Source organism: Salvelinus namaycush, chromosome 11, assembly GCF_016432855.1.
Source record: "Salvelinus namaycush isolate Seneca chromosome 11, SaNama_1.0, whole genome shotgun sequence".
Lineage (NCBI taxonomy): Eukaryota > Metazoa > Chordata > Actinopteri > Salmoniformes > Salmonidae > Salvelinus > Salvelinus namaycush.
This window is the reverse complement of record NC_052317.1, coordinates 4,117,237-4,143,418: the sequence shown is the minus strand read 5'-3', so window position 1 is coordinate 4,143,418 and position 26,182 is coordinate 4,117,237. Positions and strand designations below refer to the sequence as shown.

Genomic DNA, 26,182 nt, shown 5'->3' with positions numbered 1-26,182 from the left:
TCTGGGGCTGTTTTTCATGGTTCAGGCTAGGCCCCTTAGCTCCAGTGAAGGGAAATCTTAACGCTACAGCATACAATGATATTGTAGACAATTCTGTGCTTCCAACTTTGTGGCAACAATTTGGGGAAGGCCCTTTCCTGTTTCAGCACAACATTGCCCCCGTGCACAAAGTGAGGTCCATACAGAAATGGTTTGTTAAGATCGGTGTGGAAGAACTTGACTGGCCTGCACAGAGTCCTGACCTAAACTCCATCAGACACCTTTGGGATAAATTAGAATGCAGACTGTGAGCCAGGCCTAATCGCCCAACATCAGTGCCTGACCTCACTAATGCTCTTGTGGCTGAATGGATGTAGGTCCCCGTAGCAATTTTCCAACATCTAGTGGAACGCCTTCCCAGAATAGTGGAGGTTGTTATAGCAGCAAAGGGGGGACCAACTCCATATTAATGCCCATCATTTTGGAATGAGATGTTTAATGAGCCGGTGTCCACATACTTTTGGTCATGTAGTGTATGACTGTGTCCAAAATGGCACCTTATTCCCTATATAATGTACTACTTTTGATCAGAGCCATATGGGTGCACTATATAAGAAATAGGCTGCAATTTGGGACTGTGGGATAATCTCAATTGCATTCTCCTCGCCTCCTTCTCAAAACCCATTGGATGAGAAAGCCAACCTTCTCCTCCAATGGGGTTTGAGAAAGAAGTGAGGAGAGATGACGCGAGGAGTATGCAATTGAGATTCTCCCTATGCGTTTCCCTATAGTGGGGAGTTGGAAGTGGGAAAAAATTGTCATATTTCTACGTGAAGCCTAATGAGTTTGTCTGTACTGAATAAACAGTGTGTCTGTTATGTGTGATATTGGCAAATTAATGAAATGCTAAATCATTTCCCCGCAATAAGCCCGGCCACATATGGGCTGTGGGCATCTGTTTCTCGGGAGAGGAAAACAATTATTTGCAGCCCACACGCAGTTCATGGAAAATGTTACGCTTATTGATTGTTTTCCAACCAAGCAGAAAGAGAGAGACAAAGGGAGGGGGGATAGGGGCAGAAAGAGCGAGACAAAAGGAGGGGGATAGGGGCAGAAAGAGAGACAAAGGGAGGGGGGGATAGGGGCAGAAAGAGAGAGACAAAGGGGCAGAAAGAGAGAGACAAAGGGAGGGGGGGATAGGGGCAGAAAGAGAGAGACAAAGGGAGGGGGGGATAGGGGCAGAAAGAGAGAGACAAAGGGAGGGGGGGATAGGGGCAGAAAGAGAGAGACAAAGGGAGGGGGGGATAGGGGCAGAAAGAGAGAGACAAAGGGAGGGGGGGATAGGGGCAGAAAGAGAGAGACAAAGGGAGGGGGGATAGGGGCAGAAAGAGAGAGACAAAGGGAGGGGGGTGGCAGAAAGAGAGAGATAGGGGCAGAAAGAGAGAGGGTCAAAGGGAGGGGGGGGTAGGGGCAGAAAGAGAGAGACAAAGGGAGGGGGGGGTAGGGGCAGAAAGAGAGAGAGAGAGAGAGGGGGGGTAGGGGCAGAAAGAGAGAGAGAGAGAGATGGTGCATTTTGAACCACTGAGAAAATAATATCTGTCTAGCAGCCATGCGGCAGTCAAGGTGGTCCACAAGGTCGCTTACTTGATCCGTGGTGCGACACCATTTACAAAAAGAAAGCGACCGGCGCAACAGCAGGAATAATTTGAGACAAAGAGCCATTCCCTCGCAGCCGACCATTAAACAGTAATCTGCAGTTCGAACAACAACGAAGCAGCTACTGTTCTGTTAAACAGCTGTGGGATGGGGCTGGAGAAATCCAATTCATAGACTGAGCTATAGACACAAAGACATCAAAGACAAACAATGGAGTAAAACAAGCTTATATTTTGGGTTCGTATGGGGTATGACAGTTGAACTAAGCTCATGAGAAATGTATAAATTACTGTTATATTTTTCAAGATTCAACGGGTATATATAATTCATTTAAAAGCAAAAAAATGGATTGGGGAGGTACTAAGCTAACATATGGAATTTTTTTAAGATGGGCATTCCATTTGTATTTATTATGGATCCCCATTAGCTGCTGCCAAGTCAGTAGCTGCTCTTTCTGGGGTCCAGCAAAATTAAGGCAGTTATGCAATTTTAAAAACATTACAATACATTCTCAGATTTCACAACACATTAAGGTTGTGCCTGCAGGCCCCTACTCCACTATCACATACAGTTGAAGTCGGAAGTTTACATAACCCTTAGCCAAATACATTTAAACTCAGTTTTTTCACAATTCCTGACATTTAATCCAAAACTACCTGCCACCCCAAGTGGTCATTGTCATGTATTCATTATCTTTAAAATTTTTGTAGTTTGCATGTTTCAGTAATGATTAACATGTTTAAACAGTCGTAGATCTCTGCTTGATTTAGCTTTTGGTATATTTGGCATTTTTACACCTACAGTACATTCTGAAAGTATTCAGTCCCCTGAACTTTTTCCACATTTTGTTACGTTACAGCCTTATTCTAAAATGTATTTCATTTTTATTTTTTTACTCAATCTACACACAATACCCTATTATGATAAAGAGAACTGGTTTTAAAAAATGTTTGCAAATCTATTGAAAAAAAAACAAACACATATCTTATGTACATAAGTACAGATGAAGTCAGAAGTTTACATACACCTTAGACAAATACATTTAAACTCAGTTTTTCACAATTCCTGACGTCTTAGGTCAGTTAGGATCACCACTTTATTTTAAGAATGTGAAATGTCAGAATAATAGCAAAGAGAATGATTTATTTCAGCTTTTATTTCTTTCATCACATTCCCAGTGGGTCAGAAGTTTACATACACTCAATTAGTATTTGGTAGCATTACCTTTAAATTATTTAACTTGGGTCAAACGTTTTGGGTAGCCTTCCACAAGCTTCCCACAATAAGTTGGGTGAATTTTGGCCCATTCCTCCTGACAGAGCTGGTGTAACTGAGTCAGGTTTGTAGGCCTCCTTGCTCGCACACGCTTTTTCCAGTTCTGCCCACACATTTTCTATAGGATTGAGGTCAGGGATTTGTGATGGCCACTCCAATACCTTGACTTTGTTGTCCTTAAGCCATTTGCCACAACTTTGGAAGTATGCTTGGAGTCATTGTCCATTTGTAAGATCCATTTGTGACCAAGCTTTAACTTCCTGACTGATGTCTTGAGATGTTGCTTCAATATATCCACATAATTTTCCTACCTCATGATGCCATCTATTTTGTGAAGTGCACCAGTCCCTCCTGCAGCAAAGCACCCCCACAACATGATGCTGCCACCCCGTGGTTCACGGTTGGGATGGTGTTCTTCGGCTTGCAAGCCTTCCCATTTTTCCTCCAAACATAAGGATGGTCATTATGGCCAAACAGTTCTATTTTTGTTTCATCAGACCAGAAGACATTTCTCCAAAAAGTATGATCTTTGTCCCCATGTGCAGTTGTAAACCATAGTCTGGCTTTTTTTATGGTGTATTTGGAGCAGTGGCTTCTTCCTTGCTGAGCAGCCTTTCAGGTTATGTCGATATCGGACTCGTTTTACTGTGGATATAGATACTTTTGTACCCGTTTCCTCCAGCATCTTCACAAGGTCCTTTGCTGTTATTCTGGGATTGATTTGCACTTTTCGCACCAAAGTACATTTATCTCTAGGAGACAGAACGCATATCCTTCCTGAGCGGTCGGCGGCTGCGTGCTTCCATGGTGTTTACTTGCGTACTATTGTTTGTACAGATGAATGTGGTACCTTCAGGTATTTGGAAATTGCTCCCAAGGATGAAACAAACAGGATGTTTTCTGAGGTCTTGGCTGATTTATTTGGATTTTCCCAAGCAAAGAGGCACTGAGTTTGAAGGTAGGCCGTGAAATACATCCACAGGTACACCCCCAATTGACGTCAATTAGCCTATCAGAAGCTTCTAAAGCCATGACATCATTTTCTGGAATTTTCCAAGCTGTTTAAAGAGTCAACTTAGTGTATGTAAACTTCTGACCCACGGGAATTGTGATACAGTGAATTATAAGTTAGATAATCTGTCTATCAACAATTGTTGGAAAAATTACTTGTGTCATGCACAAAGTAGATGTCCTAACCGACTTTCCAAAACTAGTTTGTTAACTTCTCTAGGGTAGGGGGCAGCATTCGGATTTTGGATGAAAAGCATGCCCAAATTCAACTGCCAGCTACTCATCCCCAGAATATAAGATATGCATATTATTAGTGGATTTGGATAGAAAACACTCGGAAGTTTCTAAAACTGTTTGAATCATGTCTGTGAGTATAACAGAACTTATTTAGCAGGCGAAACCCCGAGGGAAAACCATTCAGATATAATTTTTTTTGAGGTCACTCTCTTTTCAATGAGGTTTCATTGAGAAACCAGATTTCTAAGGGACCTGCTTGCAGTTCCTACCGCTTCCACTGGATGTCAACAGTCTTGAGAAATTGGTTGAGGTTATTCCTTTGTATAATGAAGAAGTACCGCCATCTTGAACGAGAGTCACATGAAGTGTCCTGTCAGATAGAAGCGCGTGACCAGAAAGCTAGCTATAGTTGGTTTTAATCCTGTATTGAACACAGATCACCCCGTCTTCAATTTTATCGATTATTAACGTAAAAAAATACCTACATTTGTATTACAAAAGTAGTTTGAAATTTATTGGCAAAGTTTACAGGTAACCTTTGAGATATTTTGTAGTCACGTTTGAGCAAGTTCGAACCGGTGTTTTTCTGGATCAAACGCGCTAAATAAATGGACATTTTGGATATATATTGACGGAATTAAATCGAACAAAAGTACCATTTGTGATGTTTATGGGACATATTGGAGTGCCAACAACAGAAGCTCGTCAAAGGTAAGGCATGAATTCTATTTTTATTTCTGCGTTTTGTGTCGCGCCTGCAGGGTTAAAATATGCTTCTCTGTCTTTGTTTACTATTGTGCTATCCTCAGATAATAGCATTGTTTGCTTTCGCCGAAAAGCCTATTTGAATTCTGACATGTTGGCTGGATTCACAACCAGTGTAGCTTTAATTTGGTATCTTTCATGTGTGATTTAATAAAAGTTAGATTTTTATAGTAATTTTCATAGTAATTAATTTGAATTTGGCGCTCTGCATTTTCTCTGGCTTTTTGCCACCTAAACTGAGATTTTTGGATATAAATATGAACTTTACCGAGCAAAACATACATGTATTGTGTAACATGAAGTCCTGAGTGTCATCTGATGAAGATCATCAAAAGTTAGTGATTCATTTTATCTCTATTTCTGCTTTTTGTTACTCCTCTCTTTGGCTGGAAAAATGGCTGTCTTTTTCTGTGACTCTGCTCATACCTAACATAATCGTTTGGTGTGCTTTCGTCGTAAAACCTTTTTGAAATCGGACACTTTGGCTGGATTTACAACAAGTGTATCTTTAAAATGGTGTAAAATACTTGTACGTTTGAGGAATTTAAATGATGGGATTTCTGTTGTTTTGAATTTGGCGCCCTGCAGTTTCACTGGCTGTTGACGAGGTGGGACGCTACCGTCCCACATACCCTAGAGAGGTTTTAACAAGAAATGTGTGGAGTGGTTGAAAAACGAGTTTAATTGACTCCAACCTAAGTGTATGTAAACTTCCGACTTCAACTGTATCTACAACACAAAACCCATGTGTACGTGTGTGTTTAGTGCATATTTTATCACGTGAGTATGCATGTGCATGTGCCTATGCTTGTGTTGCTTCACAGTCCCTGCTGTTCCATTAGGTGTATTTTTATCTGTTTTGTAAATCTAATTTTACTGCTTGCATGAGTTACTTGATGTGGAATAGAGAAGTGCTTTATAAATGGACAGACTTCTCCCCATCTAAGATACTGTTGTATCAACATGTTTTGACTATGACAGTTTACAATCCAGGGTTACCTCAAGCAGTTTAGTTACCTCAACAGGCTCAATTTCCAAATTATTTATTACAAGATTTAGTTGAGGTTTAGGGTTTAGTGAATGATTTGTACCAAATACAAGGCTTTAAGTTTTTGAAATATTTAGGACTCAACTTATTCCTTGCCTCTGTCAGGTTCACCTTGGGGTCATGATAGGGGCTGTACCAAATGTTTGATGTATTATAATGATTGATTATGCTTATGTTGTATTAATAGAAGGGAAAGGGATACAAGACCCCTCCCTCCTTACATGTATATGATCCTGGACTACAGATTAGCAATATATATATTCATTATAAAGGTTTAATATTGTTCCACAGTCTTTTCTAATCTCTGCCTCTTATAAAGAAACTGTCTGAAAAATGTGTGACAGACAGAACTCTGCAGGGGAGTGTAAGAGATAAGAGACTAGTCAGACATTCCACTAAAAATCAATTTGGGGAGTGGACATTTACTGCTGAGCTTTTAGATAACACTAAAACTCTTGTTTATATAGCTGTGTAGGCATGGATTTGGTATCATGAGTAGAAGGTAATGACATAGGCAGTGACATCACTAAGATATGACTGTAGGAATAATAAAACAACTCGGACCCTTTTCTATTTTCCAGAACTTACTCGGAAACATGCGTGCTATGATCCTGTTGGCAACTTCTGTCTGCAATTGCATTAATAAAGGTTTTTGAATGATTTAATTAAAGAGAATGCTAATGATTGACAAAGAACAAGGAATGAACCCCATCACCACCCATTCTGAAACTAAATGCAGCTCTTTGTTAAGTGTTGCAGTCATTTTAGTCGCTGTAGTAGCTGACGTGTATAGTGTTGAGTCAACCGCATACATAGACACACTGGCTTTACACAAAACAAGTGGCATGTCGTTAGTAAAGATTGAAAAAAGTAGGGGGCCTAGACAGCTGCACTGGGGAATTCTACCTGGATTATGTTGGAGGGGCTTCCATTAAAGAACACCCTCTCTATTCTGTTAGACAGGTGACTCTTTATCCACAAAATAGCAAGGGGTGTAAAGCAATAACACATACATTTTCAAAATATAATGCTTGTCTTTCATAATTTGGTTAGATATACTTGGATGTGTAGTGTCAGTGTTTGTTGATGGCATATCATGCCTAAATTGCTAATCTTGCCATCGAGAAACTCATTAAAGTAGTTGGCAATATCAGATGATTTTTGTGATGCATGAGCTACCTGATTCAATGAATGTCATTTAAGGTGCTCCAAAGCTTTTTACTTTCACTATTTATGTCATTTATCTTTGTTTCATAGTGTAGTGTCGTCTTCTTTTTATTTAGTTTAGTTACGTGATCTCAATTTGCAGTACGTTTGCCAATTGGTTGTGCAGCCAGACTTATTAGGCAGATGTTATGGACTGAGACGCAGCCCATGCAAAAAAAAACTGATATCTGTAGCCTAAACTGAGATTTGTGTCATGTTACTAAGAGTGATGCTATGGTGCGTCAATAGACTTAGGGATAAAAGCTGAGCTTCTTTCCCCATTCTGGTCAAGTCAAAGTTTCTCCCTGAGTAAAAAAATTAATAGAATCCTTGACCAAATGCTTTCTACCAGGTATGTTTAGTTAGATCACAAAAAACAACAAACGATGCTGTTAAATTAAAAAGGCACAACATGGATTGCATTTCGAGTGTGTGCGTGTGGCCTGTCTCCGTCTGTACAGGCCAGATTTGATCCAACTAGCGTTGTTAAAATCAGTCTTTACACAACTACATATATTTCCTGCGTACACATGAGTCACGGGATGTTTTTGTGCCCACAGAGGGTCAGGGCCCTGGCTGAGCATCCTTTCTAAAGGACGACACCACAATTTGCACATGGTCAGGCATTAGCATTCATAAAAAGGGGAGTCAGGCTTTTTCTCCAACCCTGCTCTAGCTAGCAATCCTGATTTTACTAATCAGCTGCAAAAGCAGGGCTGGACCAACACCAAATAGCTCTCCAGGAGGATTGGATACCTCTGATTTAGAAGACATAGGAATCATAATTTGTATGCATTCCATCTTAATATTATTCAGTTTCCATTCCCTAGGTGCACATGGCAAAGATTGAGCAACCACACTCTTCTGTGGCCTCTACTGCCCATCATTGTAACGATCCCTAACTATTGACACCCCCATAATCAGAATCCTCATTATCATCACCATCCACATCATCCCATTCCTCAGAGGTCGTTTCAAGCAGCACCTTGGTTCATGTGGCAACGGGACAAAAAGGTTAACCTTGTTGGTGATGTCATTCTGATTGCATTGTCAATATCCTTTTTCAAGAAAAAGGTATCCAAGACACATTGGTGAATGATGATGATGATCTAGTATGAGCTAACCCAACTCAAGCGCATGCAGCCTCGGTCGAATCAATGGCAGTGATAAGTTGACAGCTGGGGCACAGTAGCTCAGCTGAGATCGTATCAATGTCTCCTTGTGGAGCTAATTTCTTCTCAGGCGTCATATCGCACACCGCCGTGGCTCAGAGTCTATATGACACTAGCAACTTTGCATTCAGGTCACACTCTGGCACCACAAAGACCATTAAAAAGGTATCAGATATCCTTCACCCTATGCTGGCAGGGTTTTGGTAGCCCGAGCCTTCTTTCCCCCAAAAAACAGCTCCATTACTTATCCTTGGACACGAGATGCGTCAAGGAGAAAGAGGTTGACTTTTCATAATCTCTTCCATCTTTAGGAACAAAATAAACCAGAAATAGGGCGAACAAAATGGAGTTTGCCACAGACCGACCGAAAGATAGTCAACCAGACATTGGGCAAGCGGCGGTTTTCGAGAGCATTGCATAAATGTCAGTGGATGTGACATTAAACGCGATGCCAGACCCGGCGTCCAATTTCAGCATACACAATAGCTTTGATGTGCTTCGCCTCTTTCAAATTACACCCCCCCCCCCCCCAGACCAACCCTGAGCTGACCCCACGAGGTGCACACATCTTCTACCTTCGACTGAACCGGGAGTGGGGGGCTACATATTTCTCCCCTGATCTGGAGGACAGTTATCTTCCTAAGCGCAGACTTGACAGTTTAATAGCTCCGCCTTATGAGGGGCCAGGGAGGGAAGAAAGTCACCAGGGAGTATGGGGAATTATTATGGCCCATGGTGGCTTGAGAAATGCATCCTTACATTCCTTTGTTGTTGAATTATTTAAATTATTACAGAGTTGCCTAAGCAATGGGTACATTCCCTTTCCTCCTTCCTTCCTTTGTACATATGTTCCTTCCCTACTTTCTTCTTAAGTACAAACTTACATATATATAGTCCCATCAGAAAGCATCCCTTTACTTTTTCCGTATGTTGTGGTGTTACAGCCTGAATTTAAAATGGATTAAATTGAGATGCGTGTCACTGGCCTACACACAATACCTCAACGTCAAAGTGGAATCATTTTTCTATCATTTTTTTACAAATGTATTAAAAAATTAAAAGCTGAAATGGCTTCAGTCAATAAGTATTCAACCCCTTGGGTATGCTTGTCATCGTGAAGGACTAGGGAGTTTTACTACGTCATCGTCAAGGACTAGGGAATTCTATAGGAAAACCTGCTTCAGTCTGCATTCCAACCGACACTGGACAAAATCACCTTTCAGCAGGACAATAGCCTAAAACGCGAGGCCAAATCTACACTGGAGTTGCTTCCCCAGGGTTCTACTAAGGTATGTGGAATTATTTTGGAAAGATCCAACCAAGGATCATTTAGCTATTTGATTTAGAATTGTAATGGTAAAAAAATACTCAAATTATTTGGTAAATCAGCCCAAACAAAAGCATTGAATAACAGATTCACTACATGGAACAACAGATAGTCCCCCAAAAATATCTAAAGGGAGTTTGTTCTGACAAGTCAAATACATCGGAGATAAACTACATGACCAAAAGTATGACCAAAAGTAATACGGAATTGGTCCCCCCTTTGCTGCTATAACAGCCTCCACTCTTCTGGGAAGGCTTTCCACTAGATGTTGGAACATTGCTGCGGGGACTTGCTTCCATTCAGCCACAAGAGCATTAGTGAGGTTGGGCGCTGATGTTGGGTGATTAGGCCTGGCTTGCAGTCGGCGTTCTAATTCATCACAAAGGTGTTCGATGAGGTTGAGGTCAGGGCTCTCTGCAGGCCAGTCAAGTTATTCCACACCAATCTCGACAAACCATTTGTCTCGACATCACTTTGTGCACGATGACATTGTCATGTTGAAACAAGAAAGGACCTTCCTCAAACTGTTGGAAGCACGGAATCGTAAAGAATGTCATTGTATGCTGCAGCGTTAAGATTTCCCTTCACCGGAACAAAGGGGCCTGCCCGAACCATGAAAAACAGCTCACCCACCAAACTTTACAGTTGGCAAAATGCATTGGGGCAGGTAGTGTTTTCCTGGCATCCACTAAACCCTGATTCGTTCGTCGAACTGCCAGATGGTGAAGCGTAATTCATCACTCCAGAGTCCAATGGCGGTGCGCTTTACACCACATTGTATTGAGCATTGTGATCTTAGGCTTGTGTGCGGCTGCTCGGCCATGAACAGTTCTTGTGCTGACATTGCATCAAGAGGCAGTTTGGAACTAGGTAGTGAGTGTTGGAACCGAGGACAAGCGCTTCGACCCTCGGCGGTCCCGTTCTGTGAAATTATGTGGCCTACCACTTTGTGGCTGAGTTGCTGTTGCTTCTAGATGTTTCCACTTCACAATAACAGCACTTACAGTTGACCAGGGCAGCTCTAGCAGGGCAGACATTTGACAAACTTGTTGGAAAGGTGGCATCCTATGACAGTGCCACGTTGAAAGTCACTGAGCTCTTTAGGAAGGCCATTCTACTGCCAATGGTTGTATATGGAGACTGCATGGTTGTGTGCTTGATTTTATACACCCTTCAGCAACGGGTGTGGCTGTAATAGCCGAATCCACTAACTTGAACGGGACTCTACATACTTTTGTATACATAGTGTATATAAGAAAGATTATGAAACAGATTTTTTTGGACATGTATTTAACACATTTTTTACACTAAACAGTCTCCATATACAGCACCAGTCAAAAGTTTAGACACACGTACTCATTCCAGGGCTTTTCTTTATTTTTACTATTTTCTATATTGTAGAATAATAGTGAAGACATCAACACTATGAAATAACACATGTAATCATGAAGTAAACAAAAAAGGGTTAAACAATCAAAGTAGCCACCCTTTGCCTTAACGACAGTTCTGCACACTCTTTGAATTCTCTCAACCAGCTTCATTAGGTAGTCACCTGGAATGCATTTCAATTAACAGGTGTCCCTTGTTAAAAGTTCATTTGTGAAATGTCTTTCCTTAATGCCTGTGAGCCAATCAGTTGTGTTGTGACAAGGTAGGGGTGGTATACAGAAGATAGCCCTATTTGGTAAAAGACCAAGTCCATATTATGTCGAGAACAGCTCAAATAAGCAAAGAGAAACGACAGTCCATCATTACTTTAAGACATGAATGTTAGTCAATACGGAACATTTAAAGAACTTTAAAAGTTTCTTCAAGTCCAGTCGCAAAAACCATCAAGCGCTATGATGAAACTGGCTCATGAGGATCGCCACAGGAAAGGAACACCTAGAGTTACATCTGCTGCAGAGGAAAAGTTCCTTAGAGTTAACTGCACCTCAGATTGCAGCACCAAATAAATGCTTCAGAGTTCAAGTAACAGACACATCAACATGCACTGTTCAGAGGAGACTGTGTGAATCAGGCCTTCATGGTCGAATTGCTGCAGAGAAACCACTATTAAAGAACACCAATAAAAATAAGACATGCTTGGGCTTAGAAACATGAGCAATGGACAATAGACCGGTGGAAATATTTCCTTTGGTCTGATGATTCCAAATTTGAGATTTTTGGTTCCAACTGCTGTGTCTTTGTGAGACGCAGAGTAGGTGAACAGATGATCTCTGCATGTGTGGTTCCCACCGTGAAGCATGGAGGAGGTGGTGTAATGGTGCTTTGCTGGAGACACTGTGATTTATTTAGAATTCAAGGCACACTTAACCAGCATGGCTACCATAGCATTCTGCAGCGATACGCCATCCCATCTGGTTTGCGCTTAGTGGGATTATCATTTGTTTTTCAACAGGGCAATGACCCAAAACAACTCCAGGTGGTGTAAGGGCTATTTGACCAAGAAGGAGTGTGATGCAGCATCAGATGACCTGGCCTCCACAATCACCCGAACTCAACTCAATTGAGATGGTTTGGGATGAGTTGGACTGCAGAGTGAAGGAAATCAGTGCTCAGCATATGTGGGAACTCCTTCAAGACTGTTGGAAAAGCAGAAGTTGGCAGATCGGCTGTACCGACTTCAGACGAGCCCAAAACCGAGAACACCATTGTGTTTGTGAGAGTCTCATCTTTCCATAATAGTTTGAAAGGCCAAACCGTTCGGAACCTACAGACGATTTTGGGAGAGGATCGATTTTCGGGATGTCTCATGTTCTGACAAACACCGCTCTAGCTGTCACCGTTCACCGCAGATGCGGAAGTTCTATAGCTTAAACTGACATTTTTAAATGGGGATTTTTTTATTATACTAATTTGATTTCCGTTTTCAGATCCATTTTGCCTTTGAGATCACAGTGAATAGAATTACATGACAGGGGGCACCTGATCCTACTGACTCCCCATGGGGATGAAAACATTCATAACCCTGGTTCTATGATAATATGAGTGAGATGTCTTCAATTACATTTACTACCTCTCCCTGACAGAGTATGTAATACCTACATGTTTCAAGCAGACCAGCATAGCCCCTGTGCCCAAGAACGCCAAGGTAACCTGTCTAAATGACTATCGCCCCATAGCACTCACATCTGTAGCCATGTAATGCTTTGAAAGGCTGGTCATGGCTCACATTAATACCATAATCTCTAACACCCTAGACCCATTCGTATACCACCCCAACAGATCAACAGGCGACACAATCTCTATTGCACTCCACACTGCCTTTTCCCACTTGGACAAAATAAAGACCTACGTGAGAATGCTGTTCATTGACAACAGCTCAGTGTTCAACACCATAGTGCCCTCCAAGCTCATCCCTAAGCTAAGGACACAGGGACCTGAACACCTCCATTTGCAACTGGATCCTGACCGGATGCCCCTAGGTGATGAGGGTAGGCAACAACACATGCATTCTTAAGTCTCCTTCTGTACTCCCTGTTCAACCACGACTGTGTGGCTGCGCACGACTCCAACACCATCATTAAGTTTGCGACGACGCGACGGTGGTAGGTCTGATCACCAATGACGATGAGACAGCCTATAGGGAGGAGGTCAGAGACCTGGCAGTGTGGTGCCAGGACAACAACCTCTCACTAAACGTCACCAATACAAAGTAGCGCATCTTTCACGACAGGAAACGGAATGCCGAGTATGCTCGCATTCATATCGAGTGGGCTAAAGTGGAGCGAGTCAAGAGCTTCAAGTTCCTCAGGTGTCCACATCACTAAGGATCTATCATTGTCCAAACACACCAACACAGCCTTGAAGAGGGCACGACAATGCCGATTCCCATTCAGGTGGATGAAAATATTTGGCATGGGCCCTCAGATCCTCAAAAATATCTATAGCTGAACCATTGAGAGCATCTTGACTGGCTTCATTACCGCTTGGTATGGTAACTGCTTAGCATCCAATCGCAAAACGCTACAGAGGGTAGTACATACGGCTCAGTACATCATTAGGGCCGAGCTCCCCACAATCCAGGACCTCTATACCAGGCGGTGTCAGCGGAAGGCCCTAAAAATTGACCAAGACTCCAGCCACCCAAGTTATAGAACGTTATCTCTGCTACCGCACAGCAAGCAGCACCAACGCACCAAGTCTGGAACCAACAGGACCGTTAACAGCTTCTACCCCGAAGACATAAGACTGCTAAATAGTTAGTAAAATAGTTAACTAAATAGCAACGACCCTTTTCGCACTATTTAATTTTACTCAACACATATGCTGCTGTTGTTTACTCTGTCACTTTTTTCATAGTTATATGTACATATCTACCTTACTTGTACCTGTTGTATATAGCCAAGTTATTGTTACTCATTGTGTATCTATTACTACGTGTTTTACTTTTCTATTATTTCTCCATTTTCTTTCTCTCTGCATTGTTAGGAAGGGCCCATCAGTAAGCATTTCACTGTTAGTCCACACCTGCCGTTTACGAAGCATGTGACGATAACATTTGATTAGAGTTCTTTCAAAGACATGTTTTGATGTATCACAATGGGATATGGCCAACCCCAATATCGCAGACATGTTCTCCGAAGCCCTCAGAGGCTCCGACACAGGGAACAGTAGGCGTCAACGAAGGTGCAGTGACATCCTTTTGGTAAAACCTCAAATGTAGCCCAACATGCCACATTGCATATCCCTTGTAAAGAGATGCATTTGAACAGTGCCCAAGAGTTAGCCAGACCTCTGGTGGAATGAGTCCTCAGGCCCTTCGGGGGCTGTAAACAGTAGCTATTACAAGCCAATATAATAGCCTCCTCTATCCAACGGGATAGTCGTTGACGAGAGGAGCCTACTCTTGCAGGGGGGCGCTAAAGAAATGTAGAGTTGGTCGCTCTTGCGTAAGGCTCTCATTCTGTCCAAGTAAATGTGCAATGTGAGTACTGGACAAACGGTGGAGAGGCTCTTCTTCCATGTTAGTGAATGGCGGCGGGTGGAAAGCCACAAGCTCCAAGGCAAGACAATTACCACTGACCATAGGCATAAAGGAAGGTTTAAGTTGGATAACCTCAGTGCAAACTGTAGGCACAAATGGTAGACTGGCAGTGCGTGAAGCTCACTCACTCTGCAGGCGTAAGGGCGATCAGCAAAGCGGTTTTGAAGGAGAGATATTTCATCTCCACACCTTCCAGCAGCTCAAAAGGCTGCTGTGAAATAGCCTCAAGCAAAATAGGTCCCAAGATGGGGCTAAAGGCTTGGAGACATGGACGTAAGCGACGCGCTCCCTACTGTGTTTTTGTCAAAGCCACTTCTCAAAAACATGCCACTTGTTTCCGAACATTGAAAAAGGGGCTTTGGCACTCTGAATAGTCTCAATGAGGGGTAAGCCTGTCGCATTCAGATTCATCCTCTCACAGACTTTGCCCAGAGGGCCATGGTTTCTGGGTGAGGGTGGGAAATCTCTTTGTTCATTTGGGTCAGAAGATCCCTGCGTAACAGTAGCTGCCAGGGCTTGTCGTAAAGTAAGAGAGTGATCTTCGCTAACCAGAGCTTTCCTTGCCATCGAGGGGCTACTAAGATGAGGGATAAGCCTTAGGCATAGAGGGAAAAAAAGGGTGTGCCAGCGCGTCTACCTCCAGTAGTACTGCTAGCGGAAAGAACAGCGGGCAGTGTGTCTCTTTGTGCGATGCATAGATATCAATGGTGTTCAACCATATCTCTCCAAGATCTGGTTCACCACTTGAGGATGGAGTCTCCGATCCCCGTATAGGGGATTCCCTTTGGACAAGTCCGCTCCTATATTCAGTACGCCCGGGACATGAGTCGCGCGTAGTGAGAGTAGGTGTGTTCTGCTCCACAGAATAAGTGCCACCCTGGGGGTTGATTGTATGCCACCAGTCGTATTGTCTGTCATGATCAGGATGTGACAATTCCTGAAGGGCAGAAAGTATTTCAATGAAAGGAACACTGTCAGAAGTTTGAGGTAGTTTACATGAGAGAGGCAGAGCTGTCGGGACCAGAAACAAAGATCGAGGGGCTCTGCCAGTGACAGACAGCCGAGAGAAGGTTACCGTTAACTTTTTGATTGAGGTGATTTTGTGTACACAGACGTTGGGCAGATACCCAACGCTGGAAGTCTCTCATTCCCAGTAGACCCAGTGGTACTGAGATGGAAGATGCCATCAACCCCAAGACTCAAAGATACGTTCTGAGCATAACTGAGCGCCCGCTGCGGAACAGGGAGAGGCACTGTCAGAATGATGTGATAAGGCCGTCCGATAGTGTAGCCCGATAAAATAGATCCAGCTTGACGCTTAGGTATTCTATTCTCTATGTGGGCACCAAACAGCTCTTTTTCTGGTTGATCTTGAACCCTAACTCGGTGAGGTGGGTTAAGAGGGAAGCCGTGTCTCGTACTGCTTTGGTGGAGAATCTTTTTTATTTTTATTTAACTAGGCAAGTCAGTTAAGAACAAATTCTTATTCACAATGACGGCCTACCCCGGTCAAACCCTAACCCGTACGATGCTGGGCCAATTGTGTGCTTCCCAATCACGGCTGGTTGTGATACAGCCCAGGATCGAACCAGGGTCTGTAGTGACGCCTCTCGCACTGAGACGCAGTGCCTTAGACCGCTGCGCCACTCGGGAGCTATTCATCTCCTGATTCTCCAGGGGGGCTACAGCCGCCTCCACACACTTGTTGAACATGCGGGGAGCTAGTTCTAGGCCGAACGGAACACCAAGGTATTCATAGGCTGTTCCCTGAATAAAAAAACCTAAGAAACCTCCTGTGTGATGGTATTACGTAAAAATAAGAGCCCTGTAGGTCGATTGAAGTGAACCAGTCGCCTTGACGAAAAGAGCGAGACAGCACGTTGACCATAAGCACATGGACCTTTTCAGATGGCTGTTGAGGACCCATATGTCCAGAATGGGGTGCATCCAAATTGTCGGTCTTCCACGGCTACTTCAAAAAGAGCAGAGGGGAGAGTTGTGGCATGGAGGTTTTAGTGAGCCCCTTCCATCTTCCCTGTGAGCGGACGCATTGGAATGAGCCGCTGCATGAGGGGTAGGGTTTTAGGAGCACAGATATAACTCTCCCCATTCTGATGGGGGGGGGGAAGTCTGTGCTGCACCCGAGAGGGACACGGCATGAACTGTTGCTGCCCCTTTCTGCCGCTGGGGATGGACCCTTCCAGGGAATCTCCGGGCGGGACCTTGAAGTGGCCGCTGCACATGACCGTTTCCCCCACTGTCTGCCTTTGTCTTGGACTGTGGGTTTGCAGCCTGGCGTTAGCAAACTGCCCTCTCCCTAATGCAGAGTCTTGGCTTGTAGAGGGGAGACCGGGTTGCCACGTACCCGGGTCTGCGAGGCAGGAGGTGGCAAGGCTAGCCTTGACGCGGTAGCTGATTCTGTTTTTGAGTCTATTGGCCAGAGAACCTAGTAGGTCGGGCTGGTCAAGTAAGTTAGCACAAAAACAACTGAACGTTATGTGAACTATGCAAGCTGAGCTGGTGTGCTAGCTGAGGTAGGCCGTCTGAGCATTTTGCCTAGCTTAGGTTAGCTGGGTTTACATTTAATCTGAGGTGAACTATACACGAGAGCTAAGCTAGCAATTGCAAGACGGTGGTTAGCTAGCTAGCTATGTGTTATTATATCTTTCAAAAAACAGCGCGGTAGAAAGGACTAACGTTAGCCAAACTACAAAAATGTTGTTGCCCTGAATTTGGTACTATCGACAGATCATTTGGAAAAAGTCATGGACTACTTTCTGCACATGCACATGCACGTGAACCGGAGTGACTTGACAACTTGGCCAAACAAGATGTGGCTACAAACAAAACTGAGTTTTGGTTCCAGTCTGCCATGAAGCGTTCATCCATGTATACAGGTAAGAGTCTAGCTACATTTTCAGATATTATATGTTTTCATTGCAAGTTAAAGCGTACTGTTAGCTAGTGAATGTTAGCTTGCTAGCTCAAATTATGTGTATGATCTGTGTAGTAATATTATTCGAATCAGAAATTCATTTGCATTACTAGTTACTGCTTAATATTAGCTAGCTAATTTTGAACATTGTTGGTTAGCTCTTTAGCTACCTGCAGATTCATACTACAGCTAAGACAATATTTGTAGTAGTACGAGTTGAGATTATACCAGTTCATTGTTTAGCTAGATAGCTAAAGTACATCTCTAAACTCCACTTCGCCAGATGATTATATGACCCTTCCAGTTAGCCAGATGTGTCTGGGGGTGGTTACGGCAATCTATTGAACATGTCTAGACAATAGTGCCCCATCCACTTAGCTAGATGTGGCTGGGGGGTGGTTATAACATTTCCTTCACATGACTCATCAATTTAGACAAGTGTGTCGGGCAAGCGTCATCTAATAATTATACAATACTTTTTATCTTATTATTTTTATCTGGACACATTCTGTTTTTGATATAGCTACTATGCAAGTAACCGTTTCACTGTACCATTTACATCTTCTGTATCCTGTGAATGTGACAAATACATTTAGATTTTATTTGATTTAGTGTGTGTTTACCAGAGATGGTAATATGAAGAACATCATAACCTGCACCAAAGTCAGATTAGGATACAGGACAAGGACTAGATAAAGTGTATTTTTACCTGGAGTTTATCCTTATTGTAGGCTACTACTTTTACCACTTTTAGTCTTGAAATCTTTGGTAGTTTACTAAACTACTCACTCCGTCTAGCACATAGCCTCACATGTCAATCCTTAAAGAGATGGGTGGGGCTAAGGCTTAAGAGGTTGGGAACGATGCTGAATGGGTGTAGACAAAGAAGAGCTCTCCTGTAGGTGTCCCAAAACATTCAAGGGACATTTTCTCAAAAGTGCAGTCACAGGTTTATCAGCTTTCCAAGCAGAATTACTTTCCCAATGTTCCTCAACTGCAGTGTATGATATACAATTTTCTAGGTCTCTACTTTTATCCAATGTAAAAAACGCAATTTCAAATTTTGCTACATAAGACCGAATCGAGGCAATTGGCCACAAATATAGTAGAAAGAGTAGAAAATGCAAAAAAGTAGAAAATGAATTTTACTTCAACACAGAGACGAGAGCAGAGGTCCTACGTTCGGCAGCTTTAACCTTGCGGTGCGCTTAAGAACAGTTAAGCAGGGATCAAGTCGTGCTGAGGAAAGCTTCAGGAGCGTAGTAAACTTCGCAAGGAAGAGAGCGAGAATAACCAGTGGGTGGGTGAGTGGCGCCTTATAAAACGGGAGGGGCTCACCTCATTCACCAGTCAACCTGTCTGTTTCTGACAGACCTTGTGTGATTGGTTCTTCCTAGTAGTGATCCGCCTACTGCGAATCCCATTGTGGTACATAAAAAATAGCATTTGAATGAACCCCTTTACTTCTGATCTTCTCTGCGGGTAAACTACATGATTCAAAAAGTATGCTAGCATGAATAACCTGTACAAAGATGGGTGTATCATGACTGCTCACTTTTATCTTGACCACATTGCGCAATGCAACAACTTCAAGAGAAAGGGACGCAACCAATTTCCTTGGTTATACTGTAGTCACAGAAAAGCCATGTACTTTGTGAATACCATGTGATTGACAGGCGACGAGCTAAAAAAGGTGCTGTAGAATTTGTCGTTTACCCCTCCCCACCTAGCCCCAAGTGTCATTACCTTGATAAGGCGGTAAACATGTGGCGAAAACAAATGTTAAGAGACAGACACTGTTGTGGTAGGTGTATCAAACTGGAATTCCTCAGCATGCGGCAGTGCTCGTCTGCTGTTCGAAGAGAGCTCCATGTATAAAGACAGAAAAAAAAGTCTGCCACCAAAAATAGCTTTGTTCACATGGAAACCACCTGGAGGGAAGGAGAACAGAGAGAGAGAGGAGGCTAGAAAAGAGAGGGGAGAAGGAGAGACTAGAGACAGAGGAGAGAGATAAAGGGAGCAAGAGAGAGATGTCTGTATTTTGCACCGGGGGATAGGAGAGTAGAGAGGAGGGTAAAGCTTTATCTCCACAAACCTGTCCTGTCTCGTCAAGGTGTCTAAATCTTAATCTCCAGTGGGGTAAATCTCGGGCGTGGGCAAGAGCCTGGCTCAACGGCTACCTCCGGTTCTGGTCCCTCTCCTAACGGTTTCTCTGTATGGAATATAATCAAGCTTCTTCTCCCTTCTCCAGAAGAACTATGTCAATTCCCCATCGTCACTCATCCTCCTCGGGCTAATGGAAAATCTCAGGAGATGGCCTGCGTCCCAAAGGGCAAACTATTCCCTATATAGTGTACTACTTTTGCCCATGGCCCATAGGAAAGCCCCCATAGGGGCCTGGTCAAAAGCATTGCACAATATATGGAATAGGTTGCCATTTGGGACGGAATCTGAGACTGTGCTAGGCGTCTGGGGAATTTGTAGAACACAATATTACCCATGCTAAAATTGGGACGCTATGTGTTTATACAGTGCATTCAGAAAGTATTCAGACCACTTGACTTTTTCCACATTTTGTTAGGTTACAGCCTTATTCTAAAATAGTCTCTCCAGAAATGTTTGATCGGGTTCAAGTCTGGGCTCTGGCTGGGCCAGTCAAAAACATTCAGAGACTTGTCCTGAAGCCATGGCTGTGTGCTTAGGGTCGTAGTCCTGTTAGGAGGTGAACCTTTGCCCAAGAATGAGCGCTCTGGAGCAGGTTTTCATCAAGGATCTCTGCACTTTGCTCCTTTCATCTTTCCCTCGATCGTGACTAGTCTCCCAGTCCCTGCCTCTGAAAAACATCCCCACAGCATGATGCTGCCAAAACCAACATGCTTCACCATAGGGATGGTGCCAGGTTTCCTCCAGACGTGACACATGGCATTCAGGCCAAAGAGTTCAATCTTGGTTTCATCAGACCAGAGAATCTTGTTTCTTATGGTTTGAGTCCTTTAGGTGCCTTTTCTCAAACTCCAAGTGGACTGTCATGTGCCTTTAACTGAGGAGTGGCTTGATTGGTGGAGTGCTACAGAGATGGTTGTCTTTCTGGAAAGTTTTTCCATCTCCAAAGAGGAACTCTAGAACTCTGTCAGAGTGACCATTGGGTTCTTGGTCACATCCCTGACTAAGGCCCTTCTCCCCCAATTGCGCAGTAGGAAGAGTTTGTGGTTCCAAACATCTTCCATTTAAGAATGATGGAGGCCACCTTGTTCTTGGTGACCTTCAATGCTGCAGACATTTTTTGGTACCCGTCCCAAGATCTGTGCCTTGAAATAATCCTGTCTCGGAGCTCTACGGACAATTCCTTATGGCTTAGTTTTTCCTCTGACATGCACTGTCAACACTGGGACCCAAATATCGACAGGTGTGTGTCTTTCCAAATAAAGTCCAATCAATTGAATTTACCACAGCTGGACTCAAACAGAAACATCAAGGATGATCAACGGAAACAGGATGCACCTGAGCTCAATTTTGAGTCTCATTGCAAAAGGGTCTGAATAGTCAAGTAAATAAGGTTTCTGTTTTTTTATTTTTAATACATTTGCAAATACTTCTAAAAACCTGTTTTCGCTTTGTTATTATGGTGTATTGTGTGTAGCTTGATGAGGAAATAAGGGGGGGGGGGTGCATTTTCTGAGAGCTAGCTGATGTCTATTGAGAAGAAATATGTGAATTCAAACAGTCTTTTAACTATAACATAAAAATGTCACTGAACAGAAGCTCTTATCCAACGTGACGTACAGTACAGTGTGTGCATACGCTTTTAATATGTGCATGTGATCCCTGTGGGAATTTAACTAGTGTCTATATAGTGAAAAAAGGAGAGAAAATTCCTGAAAAGTTAGCAATGGCCAGTGTTTTCCCATCCTCTTTAGACTGGAACGTAGGGCCCTTGATCTAAGCCTTATATTCTTATAGATAAACAGGTTCACCTTAAGACCTGGTTTCAAATATGATGTGTTGTCCCTGAGTGTTTGATTGTGCACATTGAGTGCCAGATGGGCAGGGTTTGCATTTTTAGGACTATTCAACCGATTCCATAAGTTGCCGGAAAAGCTAAATCAAGCCCAGCTAAAATATTTGAACTTATCCATCTTTTTCTTTCGTTTAACATTATTTTTGAATAAGAAGGGGCAATAGACAAGAGGAAATGACAGAGAGGGATCCAACCCTTGCCTCAAGGGGCAATATATAGTTGATTAGTTAAAATTCCCAAAGGGATTATATACACATAATAGAAATGTATGCTCTCACTGTACTGCAAGTCTATTTAGATAAAAGCATCTGCTAAATGGAATATTATATAATTATATTAAAGAGGCAATCTGCGATTGCAACATCCATGTTTGGACTTTTGTATTTATGTTATATAGCATTTGATTACTGAAGAATAGAACGTAAAATGCCTCTGGAACTTAGTTCAACTGTCTAACCTCATCAGAACCCCAAATATAAGGATGTTTTACAGCTTTGTTCGTAAACAATGTGTTTGTAAATAAACACTAAACAAATCACATTTTATTTGTCACATGCGCAAAATACAACAGGTAAATACAACCTTACCGTGAAATGCTTACTTGCAAGCCCTTAACCAACAATGCAGTTCAATAAATAAAGTTAAGAAAAATATTCACTAAATAAACTAAATTAAAAAGGTAAAATAAAAAGTAAAAATAAATACATAAATGGATTAAGAAAAAATGCTTAAAACTATCATTTTGATCTCATGGACAGTCAGTTCTTGCATCCATAGGTCTGTCTATGAATTTGAGAGTGGTTGCATTTTTCCAGCCCCATCCCTCAGCTGTTTGCCATATCTGGGGCCTGTTTGTTGTGATTTGAACTGCAGACGACTACTTTAAGTAGACAAGTTGTGACAATCAGGACCACCTCCCAGGACTAATTGATGTTAGTCCATAAATATGTATTTCAATGTCGATGACTGCCATGTGGGTATATATATATTTTTTATGTACCTGTCTAGGTCCTCGGCATCCTGCATGTTGAACAGCATGGAGGGGATGAGTTTGTCCATGTGCTGGGGCTCCCAGATGATGGCCTGAAGCTCATCGTTCACCGTCTTCCTCACCACGCCCTGCAGCCCTTTGATACCGGCCACACGGATCCTACACAGGATACACACACACACACACATTTTAAATACTATATTTGAAGGACTTAAACATTTCAAAGGTCACAGTTTATTGGGAAAGTATTCAGACACCTTCCCCTTTTCCACATTTGTGACATGTTTCAGGAAACTATGCGTATGTCGCAAGTCACTACTTCACAGGAGAGGCATTTTTTTTCAACATTTGTTTTTTGGCAGAAATGCCTTCTGGAACATATGAAAATTCATAACAAACTTGTATGCCATCTGTAAATACAAGTAACTGTTAAATTATGAGCCTACTTGATTTAGCCACGGAAAAGACAGGAACCTTCCGCTAGCCATGATTGACTGAAATAGATGGGCTGGACATGTTGAGAGATGAGTTCGGATTGGTCTGCCATGTAGCACGCTTCTATCTATAACAAGAGCTGGTCAGTATGTGTAGGTTATCCTTTCTAACACATCTTTGTTTGAAGTTATCACGTAGTAGAACTGCAAAAAGTGTGGTTCTCCACTTTCTGGAGGACCGAGATTTGAAATCAGTGGAATGCTCGGTGGAAGCAGAGTTTGATAGCTAAGGAAATTGAGAAAATTCTGCCGTTTGATTGCAAATATATAGAGGGAGTTGAAAAGAGAACACACAGAAGGCTGTTGTATAACAAACCGGTCTCCAGATTACATCTTCAAACTAAGGGCAACCATGGTATCCGTGACAGAGGGAGAAGAGTCCATCCATATGGGTAAGATAGTCTAGCTAGCTACATTTTCAGATATAATATGTTTCTAATTTGAATGAAAGTCATTTTCATTGCTAGTTATAGCCTAATGTTAGATAGCTAGCTAACATTGAACCGGGTTGGTTAGCTACCTGCAGATTCATACAGGGTAGTATGAGTCGGGATTATGGTTCATTGTTTAGCAAGCTAGCTACATGTCTAAACAAAATACTCCACTATATAGGTATCAATTTCACTACACCTTTTGTAACCTGTGCATGTGACAAATAAACATAGATTTTATTTTATATACTATGTGTTTACCAGACGGTAATGTGAAGAACATGACCTGGATCAAAGTCAAATTTGGATATAACGTTATGCCAACAAGACATAGTCCAAGTAAAAAAAAAACTATATTTGAAAGAAAAGCAGGGCATTCTAACTCATAACCGCAAGATATTTTCTGTAATTGACTCGCCATTAACTAGTAAATAATGATCTTGTTGCGAGTTTATTTTCCTGTAATAATGAAGACAAATTAGCTAAAGTGAAGAAGTTGTCAGCTATATGATATGGTCATTATTTGAACTGACTAGCCAGCTAACGTAACATTAGCTAGCTAAGAAGCTAGAAATGTACCAAAACATTGTTTAGAAAGTTGCTAGATTGACATATAATAAATACATTTTTAAACAGGTGGGTTAATTGGTGTTAAAATACATTAGTTATGCTATTTTGGACAAACAGGCAGCCTCTAGTTTTCTGTTTCATAACGAAAACGACAAGTTTGATATCGGACAACAATAGAATGTTCATGATGTAACTGCGACAACTATCGATAGATGTGGTATAAGCCAGTCTTCAGTCTTGAAATCTTTGGTTGTTTAGTACATGACATCACATGTGAATCCTTAAAGAAATTGGTGGGGCTAAGGCTTAAGAGGGTGTGAACAATGCTGAATGAGTGTAGACAAAGAGCTCTCCAGTAGGTTTCCCAAACACTCAAGGGCCATTTTCTCAAAAGTGAGGTCCCAAGTTTATCAACTTTCAAAGCTGAATTACTTTCCCAATGTTCCTCAACTGTAGTGTATGATATACCATTTTCTAGCTCTGAGTCTTCACTTTTATCCAATGTAAAAAAAAAAAACATTTCAAATTTTGCCACATATCTAAATGTTGAAAGTGCGTAGGTGACAGAGAAACAAAATGGTGCAGTTTGAAGCCATCTGGCGGAGAGTGATGTGGGCGCTGGGGATAAGGGTGTGAGCAGGTGGATCTGGGCAGGTGTGATGTCGATGTTTGTGTGTGTATGCTGTCATTGATTGTGTAAGTTTTGTATTGTTTAAAAAAATTTAAAAAAACTTTTTTAAACGTTCAAAAAATAACAAACCAAGACTGTTCTAATGGCAGACTTGATTGTAGCTAGATATATCCGAGTTATGGGTAAATTTTTGCATTTTCCTAACATTAATGTCCTTCTCCTAACCTGACATGCTAATTGCTTAAGTTCTCCTAACCTGCTGCGAAAAGTCACTTCTGCTAGTCAAAACCGGCAGACCTGCCCTGAGAACAGTGAAAATATCCACAAATGCAATACATATTGAATAACCTTAGCCAAAAATTGAATTGACCTTAACAAGAAATCTAAATGGCATTGAGGAGTACACCACATCAGTCATTGGCTTCATCAATAAGTGCATCGATAACGTCGTCCCCACAGTGACCGTACGTACCTACCCCAACCAGAAGCCATGGACTACAGGCAACATCCGCACTGAGCTAAAGGCTAGAACTGCCGCTTTCAATGAGCGGGACACGGAAGCTTATAAGAAATCCCGCTATGCCCTCCGATGAACCATCAAACAGGCAAAGTGTCAATACAGGACTAACATCGAGTCGTACTACACCGGCCCATGTAAAAAAGCTAACGTTTAAGTTCGTTGCTCAGAACATGAGAACATATGAAAGCTGGTGGTTCCATTTAACATGAGTCTTCAATATTCCCAGGTAAGAAGTTTTAGATTGTAGTTATTATAGGAATCATAGGACTATTTCTCTCTATACCATTTGTATTTCATATACCTTTGACTATTGGATGTTCTTATAGGCACTTTAGTATTGCCAGTGTAACAGTATAGCTTCCGTCACTCTCCTCGCCCCTACCTGGGCTCGAACCAGGAACACATCGAAAACAGCCACCTTCGAAGCATTGTTATCCATTGCAAGGGGAACAACTACTTCAAGCTCTCAGAGTGAGTGCCGTCACTGATTGAAACGCTATTAGCGTGCAACCCGCTATATAGCTAGCCATTTCACATTGGTTACACCAGCCTAATCTCGGGAGTTGATAGGCTTGAAGTCATAAACAGCTCAATGCTTGAAGCACAACGAAGAGCTGCTGGCAAACGCACGAAAGTGCTGTTTGATTGAATGCTTACGAGCCTGCTGTTGCCTACCACCGCTCAGTCAGACTGCTCTATCAAATATCAAATCATAGACTTAATTATAACATAACACACAGAAATACGAGCCTTAGGTCATTCATATGGTCAAATACGGAAACTATCATTTCGAAAACAAAACTTTTATTCTTTCAGTGAAATATGGAACCGTTCCGTATTTTATCTAACGGGTGGCATCCCTAAGTCTAAATATTGCACAACCTTCAATGCTATGTCATAATTATGTACAATTCTGGCAAATGAAT

The 26,182-nt window shown here is 42.2% G+C and overlaps 1 protein-coding gene across 1 annotated transcript in view; it reads right to left on the bottom strand.

The window, feature by feature from the left end:
* efr3a (EFR3 homolog A (S. cerevisiae)) overlaps nucleotides 1–26,182 on the bottom strand; it is a 221,032-nt gene that overhangs the window by 97,661 nt on the left and 97,189 nt on the right. Inside the window, exon 6 of the mRNA XM_039003647.1 lies at nucleotides 22,620–22,769. Coding sequence (XP_038859575.1) covers nucleotides 22,620–22,769 — 150 coding nt within the window. The remainder of the gene's footprint in view (nucleotides 1–22,619; nucleotides 22,770–26,182) is intronic.